Source organism: Oncorhynchus mykiss, chromosome 4, assembly GCF_057628025.1.
Source record: "Oncorhynchus mykiss isolate SJ-2025 chromosome 4, ASM5762802v1, whole genome shotgun sequence".
Taxonomy (NCBI): Eukaryota; Metazoa; Chordata; class Actinopteri; order Salmoniformes; family Salmonidae; genus Oncorhynchus; species Oncorhynchus mykiss.
This window is the reverse complement of record NC_143025.1, coordinates 62,083,250-62,102,311: the sequence shown is the minus strand read 5'-3', so window position 1 is coordinate 62,102,311 and position 19,062 is coordinate 62,083,250. Positions and strand designations below refer to the sequence as shown.

Here is a 19,062-nt window from a genome sequence, read left to right as displayed (position 1 = left end):
TTCACATTACTGAAATATGAGCCCTCAATGCCAGAAGCAGTTAGAGCTGGGAAATTATTGCCACATGTTGGCGATACTATTTAATTGCAATTTCAAGGATGCTCACGCATATTTCTTCAGGAAGGAGATTTACTGATTGATTGCCAAGGTGCAGTTTGATCTTAATTTATCTTCCCCAGGCCCCTCACGGATTATGCAATGAATTCCTGACTCTTATCTCAGTCGTTACATATCCCGCATGCCGCCTGGCAGGGCACATTCTAACTGCTGTATTGGAAATGTGTCTCTGGACTCAAGCTGGTCCTGCAAGATTGGTCAGCAGGAGTGACGGACCGCTGAGGGGGGTCTGAGTAGTTTGGGACGTAGTGGTCTTGGTGGAGGGGGGGGGGGGGGGCTCTCCTGGCTGTCAGCGACGGTTTGATCCTTGTCCTGATCCAAGGGTTGGAGAAGAGGGAGAGTGACACTAATCAATGTGGTCCCTGGGTCTCCATTATCTCAGGCCAACAGTGGACAAGAGCTTAACTCCTCTTTTCTCTTTCCTCACACCCCCTTCTCTACCCTAGCCACAGTAATTTTCTCAAAATGAGCAATCAATGGGACTGATGGTGTTTAATAAAGAAAGAACTGATGGTGTAAGGCGTTGGATTAGATTGTATCTCTAGGCTTGCTATTGAAGGAGACTTAAACAACCAGTGTCTATCTAATGTTGGCAGTTATTATGCTATGCCTCTCACTAACTTTTTATTGTGTTGATCTGCCAGATTTTCAATATTCAGATGTAGGATCTTAATTTGAAATGTGAAGCTAGAATCCTTAATAGAAACAACAAAGCGGTCACCCCACCTCCCAGTTTTGGTAAAAAGCCTGTCCCCAACAAAAAAAAATATGTTGGTTCGACCAAGAGTCATCTTTTTAAATGTGTATTTTTCCATATATAGACACATCCCATGTGTTTTACTCAAATCAACTATATTCACTGAGCTTGTCTGATGCTTTTAAGAGAACCGTTTGATTTAAATAATTAAGACACTCACATACAAGCAACTAGAGAGAGTCCGACCGCAATTGATTTGATTGTGCCGGGGCTGTCTCAGACTAGCTGCGCTGTGTAAAAAAAAGAAAATAATAATAATTACAGCGAGTGACTGTGTGACCAGCACCAGTTCACTCTCTCCTCCCTGCTGCACAGAACATCAACAGTGTTTATTGCGCTGTCTGTGTTGCTGAAGCTGCAACATACTTAGACATTTCGGGCTAAAAAATTGTTACCGAAATCCTTCATTTGTTTAGGAAAAACATTCCCTCAACCCTCGCCCTCTTTACGTGACACATGTATGCATCGCATGCACGTGACCAATAGGGTCTGACCTATGGCACATCATAATCGCATCAATAAATTGGTTATAACAAACTCTGAACACCGTAACACTTGTGACAGCAAAATGGATGCAGAGGACGTGACAAATGAACTTGGTTGCACAGGACTAGTTGTGGGAAATACCGGAGATCAAGAAAAGGAAGGTAAGGAGCAAGCACTGTTCCAAACAGGTGCTGTTAGATTACAATATCATTTTCCTGACCCTTTGGAACAATTTGAACAACACTAAATAAATGATAAACTGTATCAGAGAGTGTTGTAAAGCTTTTTTTTTGTAAAGCCTTTATTACAGCAAAGACCCAAAACGGTCACTTTCATTCGTGAATGCAATTTCTGAAATGGAACACTTTAGGCCTAATGTTTACGTACATTTTTTTTTAATGGTCGCTTTGTCATTTTATTGACATGAATGACTCCTATGCTGTGATGACATGAACATATCAATTGTTGATTGATACAGTAGCATCATATATAGTGTACAGTACATTCGGAATGTATGCAGACCCCTTGACGTGTTCCGCATTTACATCCTTATTCTAAAATCAATGTTTTTTCCCCCTCATCAATCTACACACAAAGTAAAAACAGGTCATTAGAATTTTTTGCAAATGTATTAAAAATTCAAAACTTTTACATTTACATAAGTATTCAGACCCTTTGGCAGCGATTACAGCCTCAAGTCTTCTTGGGTATGATGCTACAAGCTTGGCACAGCTGTATTTGGGGAGTTTCTCCCATTCTTCTCTGCAGATCCCCTCAAGCTATGTCAGGTTGGATGGGGAGCATCGCTGCACAGGTATTTTCAGGTCTCTTCAGAGATGTTTGATCTTGTTCAAGTCCGGGCCCTGGCTGGGCCACTCAGGGACATTGAGAGACTTGTCCCGAAGCCACTCCTGCGTTGTCTGACTGTGGGCTTTGGGGTGTTGGAAGGTGAACCTTTGCTCCAGTCCCGACCGTTGAAAAACATCCCCACAGTATGATGCTGCCACCACCATGCTTCACCGTAGGGATGGTACCAGGTTTCTTCCAGACGTGACTTTAGCATTCAGGCCAAAGAATTCAATATTGGTTTCATCAGACCAGAGAATCTTGTTTCTTATGGTCCTAAGAGTCCTTTCGGTGCCTTTTTGGCAAACTCCAGGCGAGCTGTCATGTGCCTTTTTGATGAGGAGTGGCCACTACCATAAATGCCTGATTGGTGTAGTGCTGCAAAGATGGTTGTCCTTCTGGAAGGTTCTCCCATCTCCACAGATGAGCTCTGGAGCTCTGTCAGCGTGCTTGATCCTATACATCTAAGCTAGTTATCGTCATCTTTCAGAGCCTTTCTACACTCGTCCACCACTGTAGGTATTAGTAGGACCCTATAAAATTTGCGCTGCAGAAGGAATCCAGACATTAAAACGTAATTCAACAATATTCAGATGTATTGAATTTATAATCTTGTAATTTGGCCAAGATTATCATTAGACATTAATAAAATGCAGCAGTGATTTAGGTATTTAGGTATTCTGTAAACCTTCTGAAGAGGCAACGGCACAGGAAATGCTCGTCTGTGCATTCACTTTTGTCTTCCGCTGTGTAGCAGTCATCGACAATGGCAAATATCTTTTGGTCGCTGGAAAAGCTTTCCCAAAAACCTTCTAAATGAAGTGTGAATGAACTACAGTAGAAAGTAGTCTGCCTACCTGGCTGAATGATATCAATCCAGTGGCGATTTGTTTAGTAAATCTCTGCAATAACTTGCGCTACAAAAACACTGCTAGCCAAGTCTCTTGCTGGTGCACACTTGAATTAAAGGATATCTGCACAAAAAAATGACTTTTCACAGACCTCAAAAGTGGTCTCCTGATGTAGTTTAAAGGGTAGGTAGCATAAATGTAACCACATTTAACATATGGATTTGAATTAGAATACGCATCAAATGTACCAAGAGTTGATATATGCATTGGGCTGGCCCAAGCTTATGGTTTGCGCAACATTGCAATCTATGCTTAAGACCAACGCCTGGCTGTGGCTGTGTAAGAGGAGCACCTGTATTTCTCACAGAATAGCAGCTGTAAATAGCAGCATTGCCTTGTCTGCCAGTAGACTCTGCTGCTCACCTATTGATGTTGCAAAGCTGCTTGGTCTGATCTGAGGATCACCGGGGGGGGGGGGGGCTGCTGTCGCTCAGGCCTCAGCTGATACAATGGCCATTTGTGCATCATTAGGATCAAAGCGCTGGAGAAATAGACAAGGGGGAAAAACTTCATTTTATAACCTCACTGGAGGATTGGGGCTGCAGTTGGAGAGGGATTTCTGCCAGTATGGATAATAGGTCATTTTGAATTGTAGTAGGGCCTACATTTTGGGGATCCATGATAGTTTGGCACCGGGTATACAGTGTCATTATGATGGCCTGAAAGAGGGAGTGAGAGAGAGTGGTGGTGGGGGGTGGCTTATCCTTGACTGATGAGGAAGGGCCCTTCAGAGAGTGACAGCAGAGACATGGCTAACTGGCCAATTAGATAGCAGGTGGACCACTTTGGCCCTGCAATAAATGTTTTTTTTCCCTCTGTGGGTGTCATCTGCCCACTTCCAAAATATAGCTACACTCAATCTTTTGTTGTTTTTCCAAGAAAATCGGCCCAATTCAGAGAAAATATAGGGGTGGTGTCTTTTTGAAATTGTACTTGTGTAGGAGAGATTGTCTCGACTCTTCAAACTTCATGTTTTCTGAAGCCATTGTATGCAAGGCCAGGCAGAGCTGCATTAAAATCAATCATTTTCAGTTCACCATAGGGTTCTTTGTCACCTCCCTGACCAAGGCCCTACTCCCCCAATTGCTCAGTTTGGCTGGGCGGCCAGCTCTAGGAAGAGTCTTGGTGGTTCCAAACTTTTCCATTCAAGAATCATCAAAGCCACTGTGTTCTTGGGGACCCTCAATGCTGCAGGAATGTTATGGTACCCTTCCCCAGATCTGTTCCTTGACACAATCCTGTCTGAGCTCTACGGACAATTCCTTTGACCTCATGGCTTTGTTTTTGCTCTGACACGCACTGTCAACTGTGGGACCTTATATAGACAGGTGTGTGCCTTTCCGAATCATGTCCAATCAATTGAATTTACCACAGCTGGACTCCAAGTTGTAGATACATCTCAGGGATGATTATTTATTTTGTCACGTTCCCAGTGGGTCAGAAGTTTAAATACACTCAATTAGTATTTGGTAGCATTGCCTTTAAATTGTATAACTTGGGTAAAATCTTTCGAGTAGCCTTCCACAAGCTTCCCACAATAAGTTGGGTGAATTTTGGCCCATTCCTCCTGACAGAGCTGGTGTAACTGAGTCAGGTTTGTAGGCCTCCTTGCTCGCACATGCTTTTTCAGTTTCGCCCACAAATGTTCTATAGAATTGAGGTCAGGGCTTTTGATGGCCACTCCAATACCTTGACTTTATTGTCCTTCAGACATTTTGCAATAACTTTGGAAGTATGCTTGGCGTTATTGTCCATTTGGAAGACCTATTTGCGACCAAGCTTTAACTTCCTGACTGATTTCTTGATGTTGCTTCAAAATATCCACTTAATTTTTCTTCCTCATGATGCCATCTATTTTGTGAAGTTCACCAGTCCCTCCTGCAGCAAAGCACCCCCACAACATGATGCTGCCACCCCCATGCCTCACGGTTGGGATGGTGTTCTTCGGCTTGCAAGCATCCCCCCTTTTCCTCCAAACATAACGATGGTCATTATGGCCAAACAGTTCTATTTTTGTTTCATCAGACCAGAGGACATTGTCCCCATGTGCAGTTGCAAACCGTAGTCTGGCTTTTTTATGACGGTTTTTGAGCAGTAACTTCTTCCTTGCTGAGCGACCTTTCAGGTTATGTCGATATAGGACTCATTTTACTGTGGATATAACCACGGCTGTGGATATACCCACGGCTCCAACTCAGTCAAGTTTGCAGACGACACAACAGTCGTATTCCTGATTACCAACAATGATGAGCACCTACAGGGAGGAGGTGAAGGCCCTGGCGGAGTGGTACCAGGAAAATAACCTCTCCCTCAACGTCAACAAAACGATGGAGATACTTGTTAGGTACTACTGCACTGTTGGAGCTAGGAACACAAGCATTTCGCTACACCCGCAATAACATCAGCTAAATATGTCTGTGACAAATAAAATTTGATTTGAAATGGCATAATTTTCCCCAAAAGTAGTGCACTATTTAGGAAGTAAGGCCATTTAGGATACAGCCCTATAGACCTGGGTCATTCTCACTGCCCAGTATTGATCCCTTCCAGTGGAGTAGAGATGTGTAGGACTATTACAGCTCCACTTTCCAGGGCACACCTGGAACCATTTCAATGTAATGATTAGAATGGGATTATACGTCTGGCCCCGACAGTGTTCTAAAAGCACTCCGTTTACCTAGACGGGTTGTTCGCATTTGTAAATTATGTGTGAAAGAGAAGGTCTATAGCCTACATCCCAACCAAGGCTGGAGGCCTTCGGGTAATCATGTGCGCCCGGGCCTAAAATTAACTTTTTGGTCCACCAACCACTGTGGCAGGTTTAGTAGATTATTATTTTTTTAAATAGACCAGACACTCAGATTATATCAGTCAAAATCCACCCCAAACAAATGGATGACCGTGCTTTATATTGTTTCTAAAACAAGAAAGGTATTAGTAAGAAGTAATGTGAATTATTGCTCCATTTCATTTTGTGACCCGAGTAAAAAGCTGCCCCTCTAAAGGCGGGAGGTGTGTGTGTGTGTGTGTGTGTGTGTGTGTGTGTGTGTGTGTGTGTGTGAGATTTTGGATCTGACTACTTACTAGTAGACAGTCATCACTAGTTACCACAGCCACAAAGTCAAGTAGCCTAGTGGTCAGAGCGTTGAACTAGTAACTGAAAGGTTGCAAGATCGAATCCCCGAGCTGACACAGTAAAATTGTCGTTCTGCCCTATGAACAAGGCAGTTAACCCACTGCTCCTAGGCTGTCACTGAAAATAAGAATTTGTTCTAAACAGACTTGCCTAGTTAAATAAAGGTAAAAAAAAATTAACCCATTCTATTTCTAAAATGTATCATCTTAAAATGTTATTTTATACCTAACCTTATCCACACTGCTAACATTATGCTTAACCCTAACCTTAAGACTTCATGATTTTTTTACGATATAAACAATTTTGACTTTGGCTGTGCTCTCTAGTGGAAACCAAGTAGACGCCGTCTCTTCAGCTCCCGAGTGGCGCAGCGGTCTAAGGCACTGCATCTCAATTAGAGGTCGACCGAACATGATTTTTCAACGCCGATACAGATTATTGGAAGATCAAAAAAGCCGATACCGATTAATCGGACTTTACATTTTTATTTTTTTTTTACTTGTAATAATGACAATTACAACAATACTGAATGAATCTATTTAGCTTTAAATAAATAATGAAACATGTTCAATTTGGTTTAAATAATGCAAAAGCAAAGTGTTGGAGAAGTAAAAGTACAATATGTGCCATGTAAAAAAAGCTAACGTTTGAGTTCCTTGCTCAGAACATTGAGAACATATGAAAGTTGGTGGTTCCTTTTAACATGAGACTTCAATATTCCAAGGTAAGAGGTTTTAGGTTGTAGTTAATATAGTATTTATAGGACTATTTCTCTCTCTTCCATTTGTATTTCATGTACCTTTTACTATTGGATATTGCCAGTGTAGCAGTATAGCTTCCGTCTCTCTCCTCTCCTCGCCCCTACCTGGGCTCGAACCAGGAACACATTGACAACAGCCACACTCGAAGCAGCGTTACCCATCGCTCCACAAAAGCCGCGGCCCTTGCAGAGCAAGGGGAATAACTACTCCAAGTCTCAGAGCGAGTAATGTTTGTTTGAAACGCTATTAGCGCACACCCAGCTAACTAGCTAGCAATTTCACATCAGTTACACCAGCCATTAGGCTGATAGGCTCGAAGTCATAAACAGCGCTGTGCTTGCGAAGAGCTGCTGGCAAACGCACGAAAGTGCTGTCCGAATGAATGCTTACGAGCCTGCTGCTGCCTACCACCGCTCAGTCAGACTGCTCTATCAAATCATAGACATAATTATAACATAATAACACACAGAAATATGAGCCTTTGGTTAATAATTTGGTTGAATCTGGAAATTATCATTTCGAAAACAAAGCGTTTATTTCAGTGAAATACTTTTCATAACAGGTGGCATCCCAAAGTCTAAATATTATTGTTACATTGCACAACCTTCAATGTTATGTCATAATTACCTAAAATTCTGGAAAATTAGTTCGCAATGAGCCAGGCTGCCCAAACTGTTGCATATACCCTGCCTCTGTGTGCAATGAATGGAAGAGAAATGGCACAATTTCACCTGGTTAATATTGCCTGCTAACCTGGATTTATTTTTAGCTAAATATGCAGGTTTCAAAATATATACTTCTGTGTATTGATTTTAAGAAAGGCATTGGTGTTTATGGTTAGGTACAGTCTTCCAACGATTGTGCTTTTTTCGCAAATGTACTTTTGTTAAATCATCCCCCAGGGTTGCATCGATTATATGCAACGCAGGACACGCTAGATAAACGAGTAATATCATCAACCATGTGTTGATAACTAGTGATTATGATTGATTTGATTGTTTTTTATAAAATAAGTTTAATGCTAGCTAGCAACTTACCTTGGCTTCTACTGCATTCGCGTAACAGGCAGGCTCCTCTTGGAGTGCAATGAGAGACCGGTGGTTACAGCGTTGGACTAGTTAACTGTAAGGTTGCGAGATTGAATCCCCCGAGCTGACAAGGTGAAAATCTGTCGTTATGCCCCTGAACAAGGCAGTTAACCCACCGTTCCTAGGCCGTAATTGAAAATAAGAATGTGTTCTTAACTGACTTGCCTAGTTACATAAAGGTATAAATGTTTTTATTATTTTTTAATCGGCAAAATCAGCGCCCAAAAATACTGATTTCCGATTGTTATGAAAACTTGAAATCGGCCCCAATTAATCGGCCATTCCGATTAATCGGTCGACCTCTAATCTCAATATAAGAAGCGTCATTACAGACACCCTGGTTCGAATCCAGGCTGTATCACAACCGGCCCTAATTGGTAGTCCCATAGGGCCCTGCACAATTGGCCCAGCGTTGTCCAGGTTTGGCCGGTGTAGGCCGTCATTGTAAATGAGAATTTGTTCTTAAGTAACATTGAAAAACAACCAAGCTTGTGAACAAAACAATGTAAATAGCCAAAAAGCAAGAGGACAAAGTCTCACTTTGTAGACTGAGTAAATTAGACAAATGTTTATACCTGTGTGCAGTGCTTCCAAAAATGAATCTATAAGCAGTTAACCCAGGCAGTGCTGCTGTGTGAGGTGGGATATACAAATATTTCTTTGTGAGATTAGCAGCAATGGAACAAAATGGCAGAACCTTTGAAGATAGCTACTGCAGCATTTTTCTGCTGGAAATCACAACTCGCACATGTGCTCATACTTGACTTTTGACTATTTTTATTTGCAAATGTGACTGTCATGGTCGCGCTGTAGAGCCCTGAAAATTGACCACCCGCTTACGTGGCTGGTGAAATATAATATTTTTTTCCCTCCGCATTTGGCGGGTGGCAGGCGTTTTTAATTTTATGCCCTGATGTCAGTATCAAGCAAATGTATTTTATAAAGCCCTTTTTACATCAGCAGATGTCACAACGTGCCTTACAGAAACCCAGCCTAAAACCCCAAACAGCAAGCAATGCAGATGTAGGGACACGGTGGCTAGAAAGGTAGGAACCTAGGAAGAAACCTAGAGAGGAACCAGACTCTTTAGTGATTTCTATATTGTACGTCTTGGTGGGGAAAACTCAACTTTCTTTTTAATGCATGCCAACAAAGCCACAACACTAAACATCTTTTAAAGCGTGTGTCTGTGTCTGACTGTTTGCCTGAATGTGTATTATGGGATACCAAAGAGGCTGTTGTCCAGACTCCTGAGACTTAGTCAGCAGAGTAGATGCAGGCATTGATTCTTCCAGAACAGAGTCTATAGGAGCAGAGGACTGCAAGGCAGGTGTGGCTCACCACTCTTCACTCACAGGGATGAGGAACTTAACCAACATCCTCTCTATGGACTAGTATAGCTCCAGCAGACCTGCACTGTCACACTTTTTTGTCTTTATAATAATTAGGTCCGGCAGTTTTTATGGCCCTACTTTGTAGACCTGCACTGTCATTGTAGCTGGAAGATTAGATGCCTTTTACTCTGGTAGCACGTTGTTGACCTTACACGTAATCCTGTAACAGGTCAAGAGTGAAAGACCGAAACAAGTCACTTTTAGGGGTCTTGATTTGCTATGAAAGTGAATTTTGGCCCATTCCTCCTGACAGAGCTGGTGTAACTGAGTCAGGTTTGTAGGCCTCCTTGCTCGCACACGCTTTTTCAGTTATAACCACAAATGTTCTATAGGATTGAGGTCAGGGCTTTGTGATGGCCACTCCAATACCTTGACTTTGTTGTCCTTAAGCCATTTTGCCACAACTTTGGAAGTATGTTTGGGGTCGTTGTCCATTTGGAAGATCCATTTGCGACCAAGCTTTAACTGATTTCTTGAGATGTTGCTTCAATATGTCCACATAATTTTCCTCCCTCATGATGCCATCTATTTTGTGAAGTGCACCAGTCCCTCCTGCAGCAAATCACCCCCACAACATGATGCTGCCACCCCCGTGCTTCACGGTTGGGATGGTGATCTTCAGCTTGCAAGCCTCCCCCTTTTTCCTCCAAACATAACGATGGTTATTATGGCCAAACAGTTCTATTTTTGTTTCATCAGACCAGAGGACTATTCTCCAAAAAGTAAGATCTTTGTCCCCATGTTCAGTTGCAAACCGTAATCTGGCTTTTTTATGACGGTTTGTGAGCAGTGACTTCTTCGTTGCTGAGCGGCCTTTCAGGTTATGTCGATATAGGACTCGTTTTACTGTGGATATCGAGTGGGGCACAAAAGTATTTAGTCAGCCATCATTTGTGCAAGTTCTCCCACTTAAAAAGTTTTCATCATAGGTACACTTCAAATATGACAGACAAAATGAGAAAACAATTCACAAAATCACATTGTAGGATTTTTAATGAATTTATTTGCAAATTATGGTGGAAAGTAAGTATTTGGTCGCCTACAAACAAGCAAGATTTCTGGCTCTCACAGACCTGTAACTTCTTCTTTAAGAGGCTCCTCTTTCCTCCACTCGTTACCTGTATTAATGGCACCTGTTTGAACTTTATCAGTATAAAAGACACCTGTCCACAACCTCAAACAGTCACACTCCAAACTCCACTATGGCCAAGACCAAAGAGCTGTCAAAGTACACCAGAAACAAAATTGTAGACCTGCACCAGGCTGGGAAGACTGAATCTGCAATAGGTAAGCAGCTTGGTTAGAATAAATCAACTGTGGGAGCAAATATTAGGAAATGGAAGACATACAAGACCACTAATCTCCCTCGATCTGGGGCTCCGCGCAAGATCTCACCCCGTGGGGTCAAAATTATCACAAGAACGGTGAGCAAAAATCCCAGAACCACACGGGGGGACCTAGTGAATGACCTGTAGAGAGCTGGGACCAAAGTAACAAAGCCTACCATCAGTAACACACTACACCGCCAGGGATTCAAATCCTGCAGTGCCAGACGTGTCCCCCTGCTTAAGCCAGTACATGTCCAGGCCCATCTGAAGTTTGCTAGAGCGTTTGGATGATCCAGAAGAAGATTGGGAGAATGTCATATATATGGTCAGATGAAACCAAAATATAATTTTTTGGTAAAAACTCAACTCGTCGTGTTTGGAGGACAAAGAATGCTGAGTTGCATCCAAAGAACACCATACCTACTGTGAAGCATGGGGGTGGAAACATCATGCTTTGGGGCTGTTTTTCTGCAAAGGGACCAGGACGACTGATCCGTATAAAGCAAAGAATGAATGGGGCCATGTATCGTGAGATTTTGAGCGAAAACCTCCTTCCATCAGCAAGGGCATTGAAGATGAAACGTGGCTGGGTCTTTCAGCATGACAATGATCCCAAACACACCGCCCGGGCAACGAAGGAGTGGCTTCGTAAGAAGCATTTCAAGGTCCTGGAGTGGCCTAGCCAGTCTCCAGATCTCAACCCCATAGAAAATCTTTGGAGGGAGTTGAAAGTGCGTGTTGCCCAGCAACAGCCCCAAAACCTCACTGCTCTAGAGGAGATCTGCATGGAGGAATGGGCCAAATACCAGCAACAGTGTGTGAACCTTGTGAAGACTTACAGAAAACGTTTGACCTCTGTCATTGCCAACAAAGGGTATATAACAAAGTATTGAGAAACTTTTGTTATTGACCAAATACTTATTTTCCACCGCAATTTGCAAATAAATTCATAAAAAATCCTACAGTGTAATTTTCTGGATTTTTTTCTCTCATTTTGTCTGTCATAGTTGAAGTGTACCTATGATGAAAATTATACGCCTCTCTCAACTTGCACAATTGGTGGCTGACTAAATACTTTTTTGCCCCACTGTGTGTGTCATAATCGGTCGACCTCTAGTTTCCTCCAGCATCTTCACAAGGTCCTTTTCTGTTTTTCTGGGATTGATTTTGCAGTTTTCACACCAAAGTACGCTCATCTCTAGGAGACAGAACACATCTCCTTCCTGAGCGGTATGACAGCTGCGTGGTCCCATGGTGTATATATACTTGTTTGTTGCGATGAACGTGGTACCTTCAGGCATTTGGAATTTGCTCCCAAGGATGAACCAGACTTGTGGATGTCTACAATTTTTCTTCTGAGGTTTTCTTCTGATTTTCCCATGATGTCAAGCAAAGAGGCACTAAGTTTGAAGGTAGGCCTTGAAATACATCCACAGGTACACCTCCAACTGACTCAAATTATGTCAATTAGCCTATCAGAAGCTTCTAAAGCCATGAGATCATTTTCTGGAATTTTCCAAGCTGTTTAAAGGCACTGTCAACTTAGTGTATGTAAACTTCTGACTCACTGGAATTGTTATACAGATTATTTCACTGTCTGTAAACAATTGTTGGAAAAATTACTTGTGTCATGCACAAAGTAGATGTCCAAACTGACTTGCCTAAACTATAGTTTGTTAAAAGAAACTCGTGGAGTGGTTGAAAAACAGGTTTTAATGACTCCAACCTAAGTGTATGTACACTTCCGACTTCAGCTGTATCTCTGTCACCACCACCAGTCTCCTCTCCCCCGGAGAGCTGTTCATCTGTCACTGCATTTTAAAATGGGTTCACATCGCCACCCAATAGGCCAGGCCCACCTTTTGTGTTAATTTAGTAGTTTGCAAAGTAAGCCGGGTGCCATTAGCATTTCATGATTGCACTAATGTCATAAAGTGGTGTAATGGGGAGGCGAGCTAATTTGCTCACTGGTTTAGGATGCGTTGATTAGGATACTTAACCTTTTTTAAGGAATAAAACAGGAAATGATACAGAGTTGCTCATTTAAAACATCTTGTTTCACTCAATACTTGGCATTTGCCGATAGAGAAAGAGCGAGAGCGGCGGCCAGTCGGCCTCCTGGAAGCATGTAACTGGATTCGTCAACTCTGTCATGTAATCATTGCCGAGCAGATTTTTTTGTGTGTTGATTGTAAGAGGAAATGTGTGCGCGTGTTTGATCACATCCCCTCAGCTCTCCTTGGGAACCTCCATACCCCTGGAATCAGATCAGGCATTTTCATGTTCTGCTGTTGACTTTAATTTCGTTTCATTTTACGCATAAGTTTTCCTGTTGACTGTAGATTTTTTTTAATTCAATTACCCAAACAGGAGCATTTGGCTTGACAGCTTTTGTTTGCGCTTTGCTCTTTGTTCTTTGTCCTTTCTTCCAGTACCCCCAACGGTACATATTTTTGTTGTGGTCCCGGACAAGCACACCTGATTCTACTTGTCAATTAATCACTAAGCCCTTAACAATTTAAATCAGATGTTTTTGTCTGGGGCTGCAACATAAAAGTGTGCTGTTGGGGAGTACTTGAGGACTGGAGCTAGGAAACACTGAACTAGAGCACTCTGACTTTATTCCCCTCCACTGCCTCTGTATCTTTCACCCAGATACCCCCACCTTAGTGTCTGTGGACTCTTCCATCCTCTGTGTGTCTATGCTATGGGTGATACCATGGGTATCATAGGGGTTGTCCCATCCTTAACATACTGTACGTCCATCCCAAGTCATCTTCGTCATCACAAACTTCTAATTGGTCTCCACCACCACCACCACCACTGTTACCAAACAGATATCCTGTCGGAGACGGTGAGTAAGTGACTCACTGTCCACCCTTTTTAAAAGTAAGAGTTTGTCTGAGTGTAAAAGCTGATGTTTGCAGGTATGTACAAGTAAAGCTTTGTATCCTCCACTTCATCCCTCCATCTGGTTGGTGTGATGGAGGGATCAGACAGTAATCAGACAGAGCTGTGACAGACTGCTAGCAACATAACAGTTGCGAGTCTTCCTCTTCACCACCACATTCCACATCTCTCTCGCGAGTCTTCTCTACCATCACCCATGTAAATATGTAGACTGGAGCAAGAGAGCCTGGGTCCTATCATATTTGCTTAGCAGCTTCTTAAAAAACCCATAGATACACTGCAATGTCCTGTCTTTCACGCCTCTCTTTCTTGAGGATATTCTAATTAAACAAAGTTCAAAGCAGTAGGATTATCTGGTGTGGCACTGTGGTGATTTGAATGAGGACCGGTGTGTGTGTGTGTGTCCTATTGTGGCATTGAAAAAGTACTGTCAAGAATCTGCAAGGCCAAAGAGAAGGAGCGAGATAAGGACCCCACTCCTCCTGAATGGCTGGATCAGTGGTGTATGTCCTTGCCTCTGACTGCATCTACACTACAGGACTAAAGAGCTTTCTCAAATTTTCTCAGAATAAAAACATGAATATGCATCCACAGTATCTTGATAAAATGGTGAAGGACTGTTTGTACTGCAAGCTTATGTGGTCTCCCTGAGGCCAATGATAGTGCAGTGTATTTCTTAATGCAAACGAAGTCTTGTATCTCACCTGCAAATGCCCAAGGAACTAATTCGGGATTAGTGCCAAAACTTCCTCTATCAGTGAAACAACTCGCCTCGCCACTGCCTGTGAATGTAGCAGCACATTGTGCTATTTGAAGATAGAGCCATGTCTAACTGGAGGCTGGCATATTTGCATTGAAGCAGAGGTGCTTTAGGACATAACATCACAATATATCAGAGCCTGTGATTTTTTTTGTCATTCAGTTTTGTCAATAGAGGAGAGAATTGGTTTGGAAGTGTCTACGTGCACTAGAATATAATGAGGCTGTTTTTGTAAGTAGGGGTTGAGGTAAGTTTGGAGTTTGATTCTGTGTTGTTCCCCAGATACTCTATTAAAGGTGTAATGTTTCAGAAATTGCGCTGTCATTTCCTGGCTGCAAAAATTCTAATAGTTTGCTTAATTTCAGTTTGTGACAAAACAAGCAGTCGTTGTGTAGAGAAGTATTGTACCATCTAAACTGCTGTGAAATATATTTTCCATAACTAAAAATATAGTATTTTCAGCTGTTTGAAGCTGGTGTACAAAACCAAAAGTAAAAGACCCAAAAAACTAAACATAACTAGAAGCATAGAAATATGCACATAGAACTGATCTACCGCTTCTTAGACTTGCTTTCAAGGAGAATGACAGATCTATAACACCTTTCTATGTGAATTTGCTGGGGTCACCCAAAAAGTTGAATATTGCCGCTTTAAATATTTAACCAATAGCTACCAGGACTATCTGCATTGACCCTTTTTGCACAAACTTTTTTGACTCATCACATACTCTTTGTGAATTTGGTCGGGTTGCCAAAAAGTTATATATTGCATCATTAACCCAACAAAGTTTTGTTTTTAACTGTAAGAAATGCAGTTGAATCTGCAGCTCGGAGTAATCCGGATGCAGCTGTTTGTCTGCTATAAAATGGCTGTCTGACTTGGATTAAAAACCATGTAAAAAGCCAATTCCAGTTGGAGTGAAACTTTGCCATCAATTTACAGCATTCAATATGTATTCTGCTTTGTTTGTTGAATGTTTGCTACGTACTAGTAAATAGTTGTTAACTTAAAAATGTTAAGTAAACTTGTTAAAGAGGGTTTCTTTGCTCTATTTTCCACAGGTATATGATGCTGATAAATGGGAAGAATGAGGTGCACATGATCGACAGAGACAACTCGGTGTTCCACATAGCCAACCTAGAATTCCCTTTTCGGAAAGACCTCCGCGTTCACTTAGCCAACACACTACTTGACGGGGTAAGTCCTTCACTCTGTGTGTGTCCTTAATTCCCCCCCCCCCAGGTGATGGGGTGGCAGGTAGCCTAGTGGTTAGCCTAGTGGTTAGAGCATAACCAAAAGGTTGCTAGATCGAATCCCCGAGCTGACAAGGTAAAACATCTGTCGTTCTGCCCCTGAACAAGGCAGTTTAACCCACTGTTCCTAGGCCATCATTGTAAATAAGAATTTGTTCATAACTGACTTGCCTAGTTAAATAAAAAAAACTCTCAGAATGGTGATTCATACTGTCTTTATTCTTCCCGCCCGTTGTCCCCTGCCTGACCCCATACCCCTACTCATATCGCCCTGCTGCTCCACCTACACATGACTGACAGCAAAAAGTAGCTGTTGTCAGACTCCTTCCACACCAGGAGAACCCTGTGGCTTCTATCAACACCTAGGCCTAGAGGAGAACAGTGAGAGCAGTGAGCCTTTCACCCAGTCTGCCACCACATCCACTTTTACAAGACAGGAGGGGAAACACTGTTTGTAAATCATACCAGAAATACCATGGATTTATCCTCCTTTATCCTGCTCTGTATTGTACTGTACTGCGTAGATGCCTTCCTCCCAGGAGGCTAATTGTTAGTGGCTGTCATGTCTTCACCGTGTAATAACAGGCCAATCCGGGCTACTGGAGTTTTTGTACTAGAGAAGGTGTTCATTCCAAATATAGTGATATTCCCTGTTGGCCCTGGTCAAAGGTAGTGCACTATACAGGGAATAGGGTGCCATTTGGGACTTAGCCAGGTCCCAGCACTCCCCAAGCAGCAGGTGCACAAGACACCAGTCATTATCACCCTCTCTAATCGGAACCGGGGAGAGAAGAGGCTGGATGCCATTATGCGTCATGTCGGTGTACAATGCCTGGTCTTCTGTGCAGCAGCCCAATTATGTGGGGGGCTTGTTAGAGAGGTGAGTTTGCTTAGCCGTCTTCACTTTAAGACGGACGTGTCTTTCATGCTCTGAGCAATATTATTCTCAAGCATCTTCGGTAATTCAGTGACTGTGGGGGGCTTGTTAGAGAGGTGAGTTTGCTTAGCCGTCTTCACTTTAAGACGGACGTGTCTTTCATGCTCTGAGCAATATTATTCTCAAGCATCTTCGGTAATTCAGTGACTGATTGAGATGGTGGGTTGTCTCTTTGCTTGGGCCTTTTGTGCAGGGAACACATTAGCAGGCTTTTGAAGCAGCTCCACTCTGCAGATGTGACAGTCTGTCTAGTCTGTCAAGGCTTCTTGGTGTCCTTTTTGTTATTGTGTTGTTTTTGATGACAGGTGCTAACAGAGTCCATGTCCAGAAAGAACCTGTGGCTGAACCATGACTCAGCTATGCTCAGTTTCATCCATAGATTCTTCATAGAATCTTACTACTTGCACAAAATCTGCCTCTGCCACAAGGCTTCTCTTGTGTGTTTGGAATTCATGTCATTGTTTTCAGTGAACTTGACCTAAAATGTATTTTCATGTTTGCAGATATATTGCCGGTGGAACTGTTGCTGCATACATTCAATCACAAGCTCTTCTGTGTTAGTGGCTCTGCTGCTAGTCACTTTATCTTATTCATACACCCCCACACACAATACATACCAGTTACTGCCTCAGTGTGCTGCACTGCTGCATGTACAGAGGTCAACTCACAGAGATACAACTATATTCATCCCCCAGAGCAATTCACTCAGTGTTGTCTTTTATTTGTCTGTGTTTGTACACTCACAATGGAGTAAATATTTTGAGTAAGATCCCTTCAAAGGACAAAAACTGGAGTGAAATTGTACCATATTAGCTGTAAAGCAGTAGTTCCCTTGCTGTTCCTACTACAGGTAATGTGTCAGAATGGTGTTGCGTACTGTATGATGCTTAGCCTACGATATGATACCCATTGGGATATTATTCATATATTCTGTTCTCTCTCTCGTTCGCGCTCTCTCGCACTCTCTCACTCTCTCTCTCGCTCATTCTCGCTCTCTTGTTCGTTCTCGCTCTTGTTCGTTCTCGTTCGTTCTCTCTCTCGCTCGCTCATTCTCTCGCTCTCGTTCGTTCTCTCTCTCGCTCGCTCATTCTCTTGCTCTCGTTCGTTCTCGCTCGCTCATTCGCTCGCTCTCGCTCGTCCGCTCGCTCTCGCTCGTTCTCGCTCTCTCGCGTTCATTCTCGCTCTCGCTTGTTCTCGCGCTCTCTCACTCGTTCTCGCACTCTCTCGCTCGTTCTCGCGTTCACGCTCATTATCGCTCGCTCGTTATCGTTCTCTCTTGCTTCTCACCAGCTCTGAAGTACCTGATTCTCAACTCCACAATGTTGAATGATGAATGTGTAAATATATTGCTCTCTCTGGTTCTCTCTCTTGTATACACACTGCCGTTCAAAAGTTTGGGGTCACTTAGAAATGTCCTTGTTTATAAAAGAAAAGCATATTTCTTCCATTAAAATGACATCAAATTGATCAGAAATACAGTGTAGACATTGTTAATGTTGGAAATTACTATTTTAGCTGAAAACAGCAGATTTCTTTTATTTTTATGGAATATCTACACAGGTGTACAGAGGCCCATTATCAGCAATCATCACTCCTGTGTTCCAATGGCATGTTGTGTTAGCTAATCCACGTTTATCATTTTAAAAGGCTCACAAAGTCCTCAACTGGCAGACACCTAGTTGCATAACGTGGCTGTGAAACCCAGTCATGTGTCAGTTGGGCTTTTCACCAGCACTGAAGTACTTGATTCTCAACTCCACAATGTTGAATGATGAATGTGTAAATCTATTTCTGCTGCCGTTTCCCATTCCTCTCCCTGGTACTCATCTCTGATGTGTGCCGCAGTCTGCCATACGTACCCCACAGGAGACACAGCCAGCCCCTTTTTTAAGAGTGCTCAGTTTACCCCCCATCGTTGGATGGGTACTTTCCAGCGTGCTCAGCTCCTCTCGCTCCCTGTCTGATTGGACCACAAATTTAGAATTCTTTCTCTTAGAATGTGTCTCCCGTACACTGTTTTAGCATTATGCCCCACCATCTCTCTTTCTTGGCCTCTGTCTCTGAGTCTTTCTCTCTCTCGGTTTATGTCTTTCCTCATTACCCCCTCTGTCTCTTGTTTCCACAGGAGATGATTATCGACAAGGTAAACGGCCAGCCCGTCCCTCGCTACCTGATCTATGACATCATCAAATTCAACGTGAGTAGTGCCATGCCCGTTCAACAGAGATCTTGTTGCCCATGAAATTCCCCTACATCCCTGAAGAGGTGCCAGACCTATCAGGTTGCAGTCAGTACGCCCAGGGTCAGTCAGTCCCCCATAACCACCAGGCCCATTAGCAGCCACTCTGCCCCCTGTTTTGACCTCGCTCTGGACCCTT

The 19,062-nt window shown here is 42.8% G+C and overlaps 1 protein-coding gene across 3 annotated transcripts in view; it reads left to right on the top strand.

Annotated features, from left to right (window-relative positions):
- rngtt (RNA guanylyltransferase and 5'-phosphatase) overlaps positions 1-19,062 on the top strand; it is a 146,838-nt gene that overhangs the window by 20,404 nt on the left and 107,372 nt on the right. For all 3 annotated transcript variants that reach the window (XM_021600224.3, XM_090232495.1, XM_090232496.1), the window contains exons 10-11: positions 15,556-15,691; positions 18,810-18,881. In XM_021600224.3, the coding sequence (XP_021455899.1) occupies positions 15,556-15,691; positions 18,810-18,881 (208 nt within the window). The remainder of the gene's footprint in view (positions 1-15,555; positions 15,692-18,809; positions 18,882-19,062) is intronic.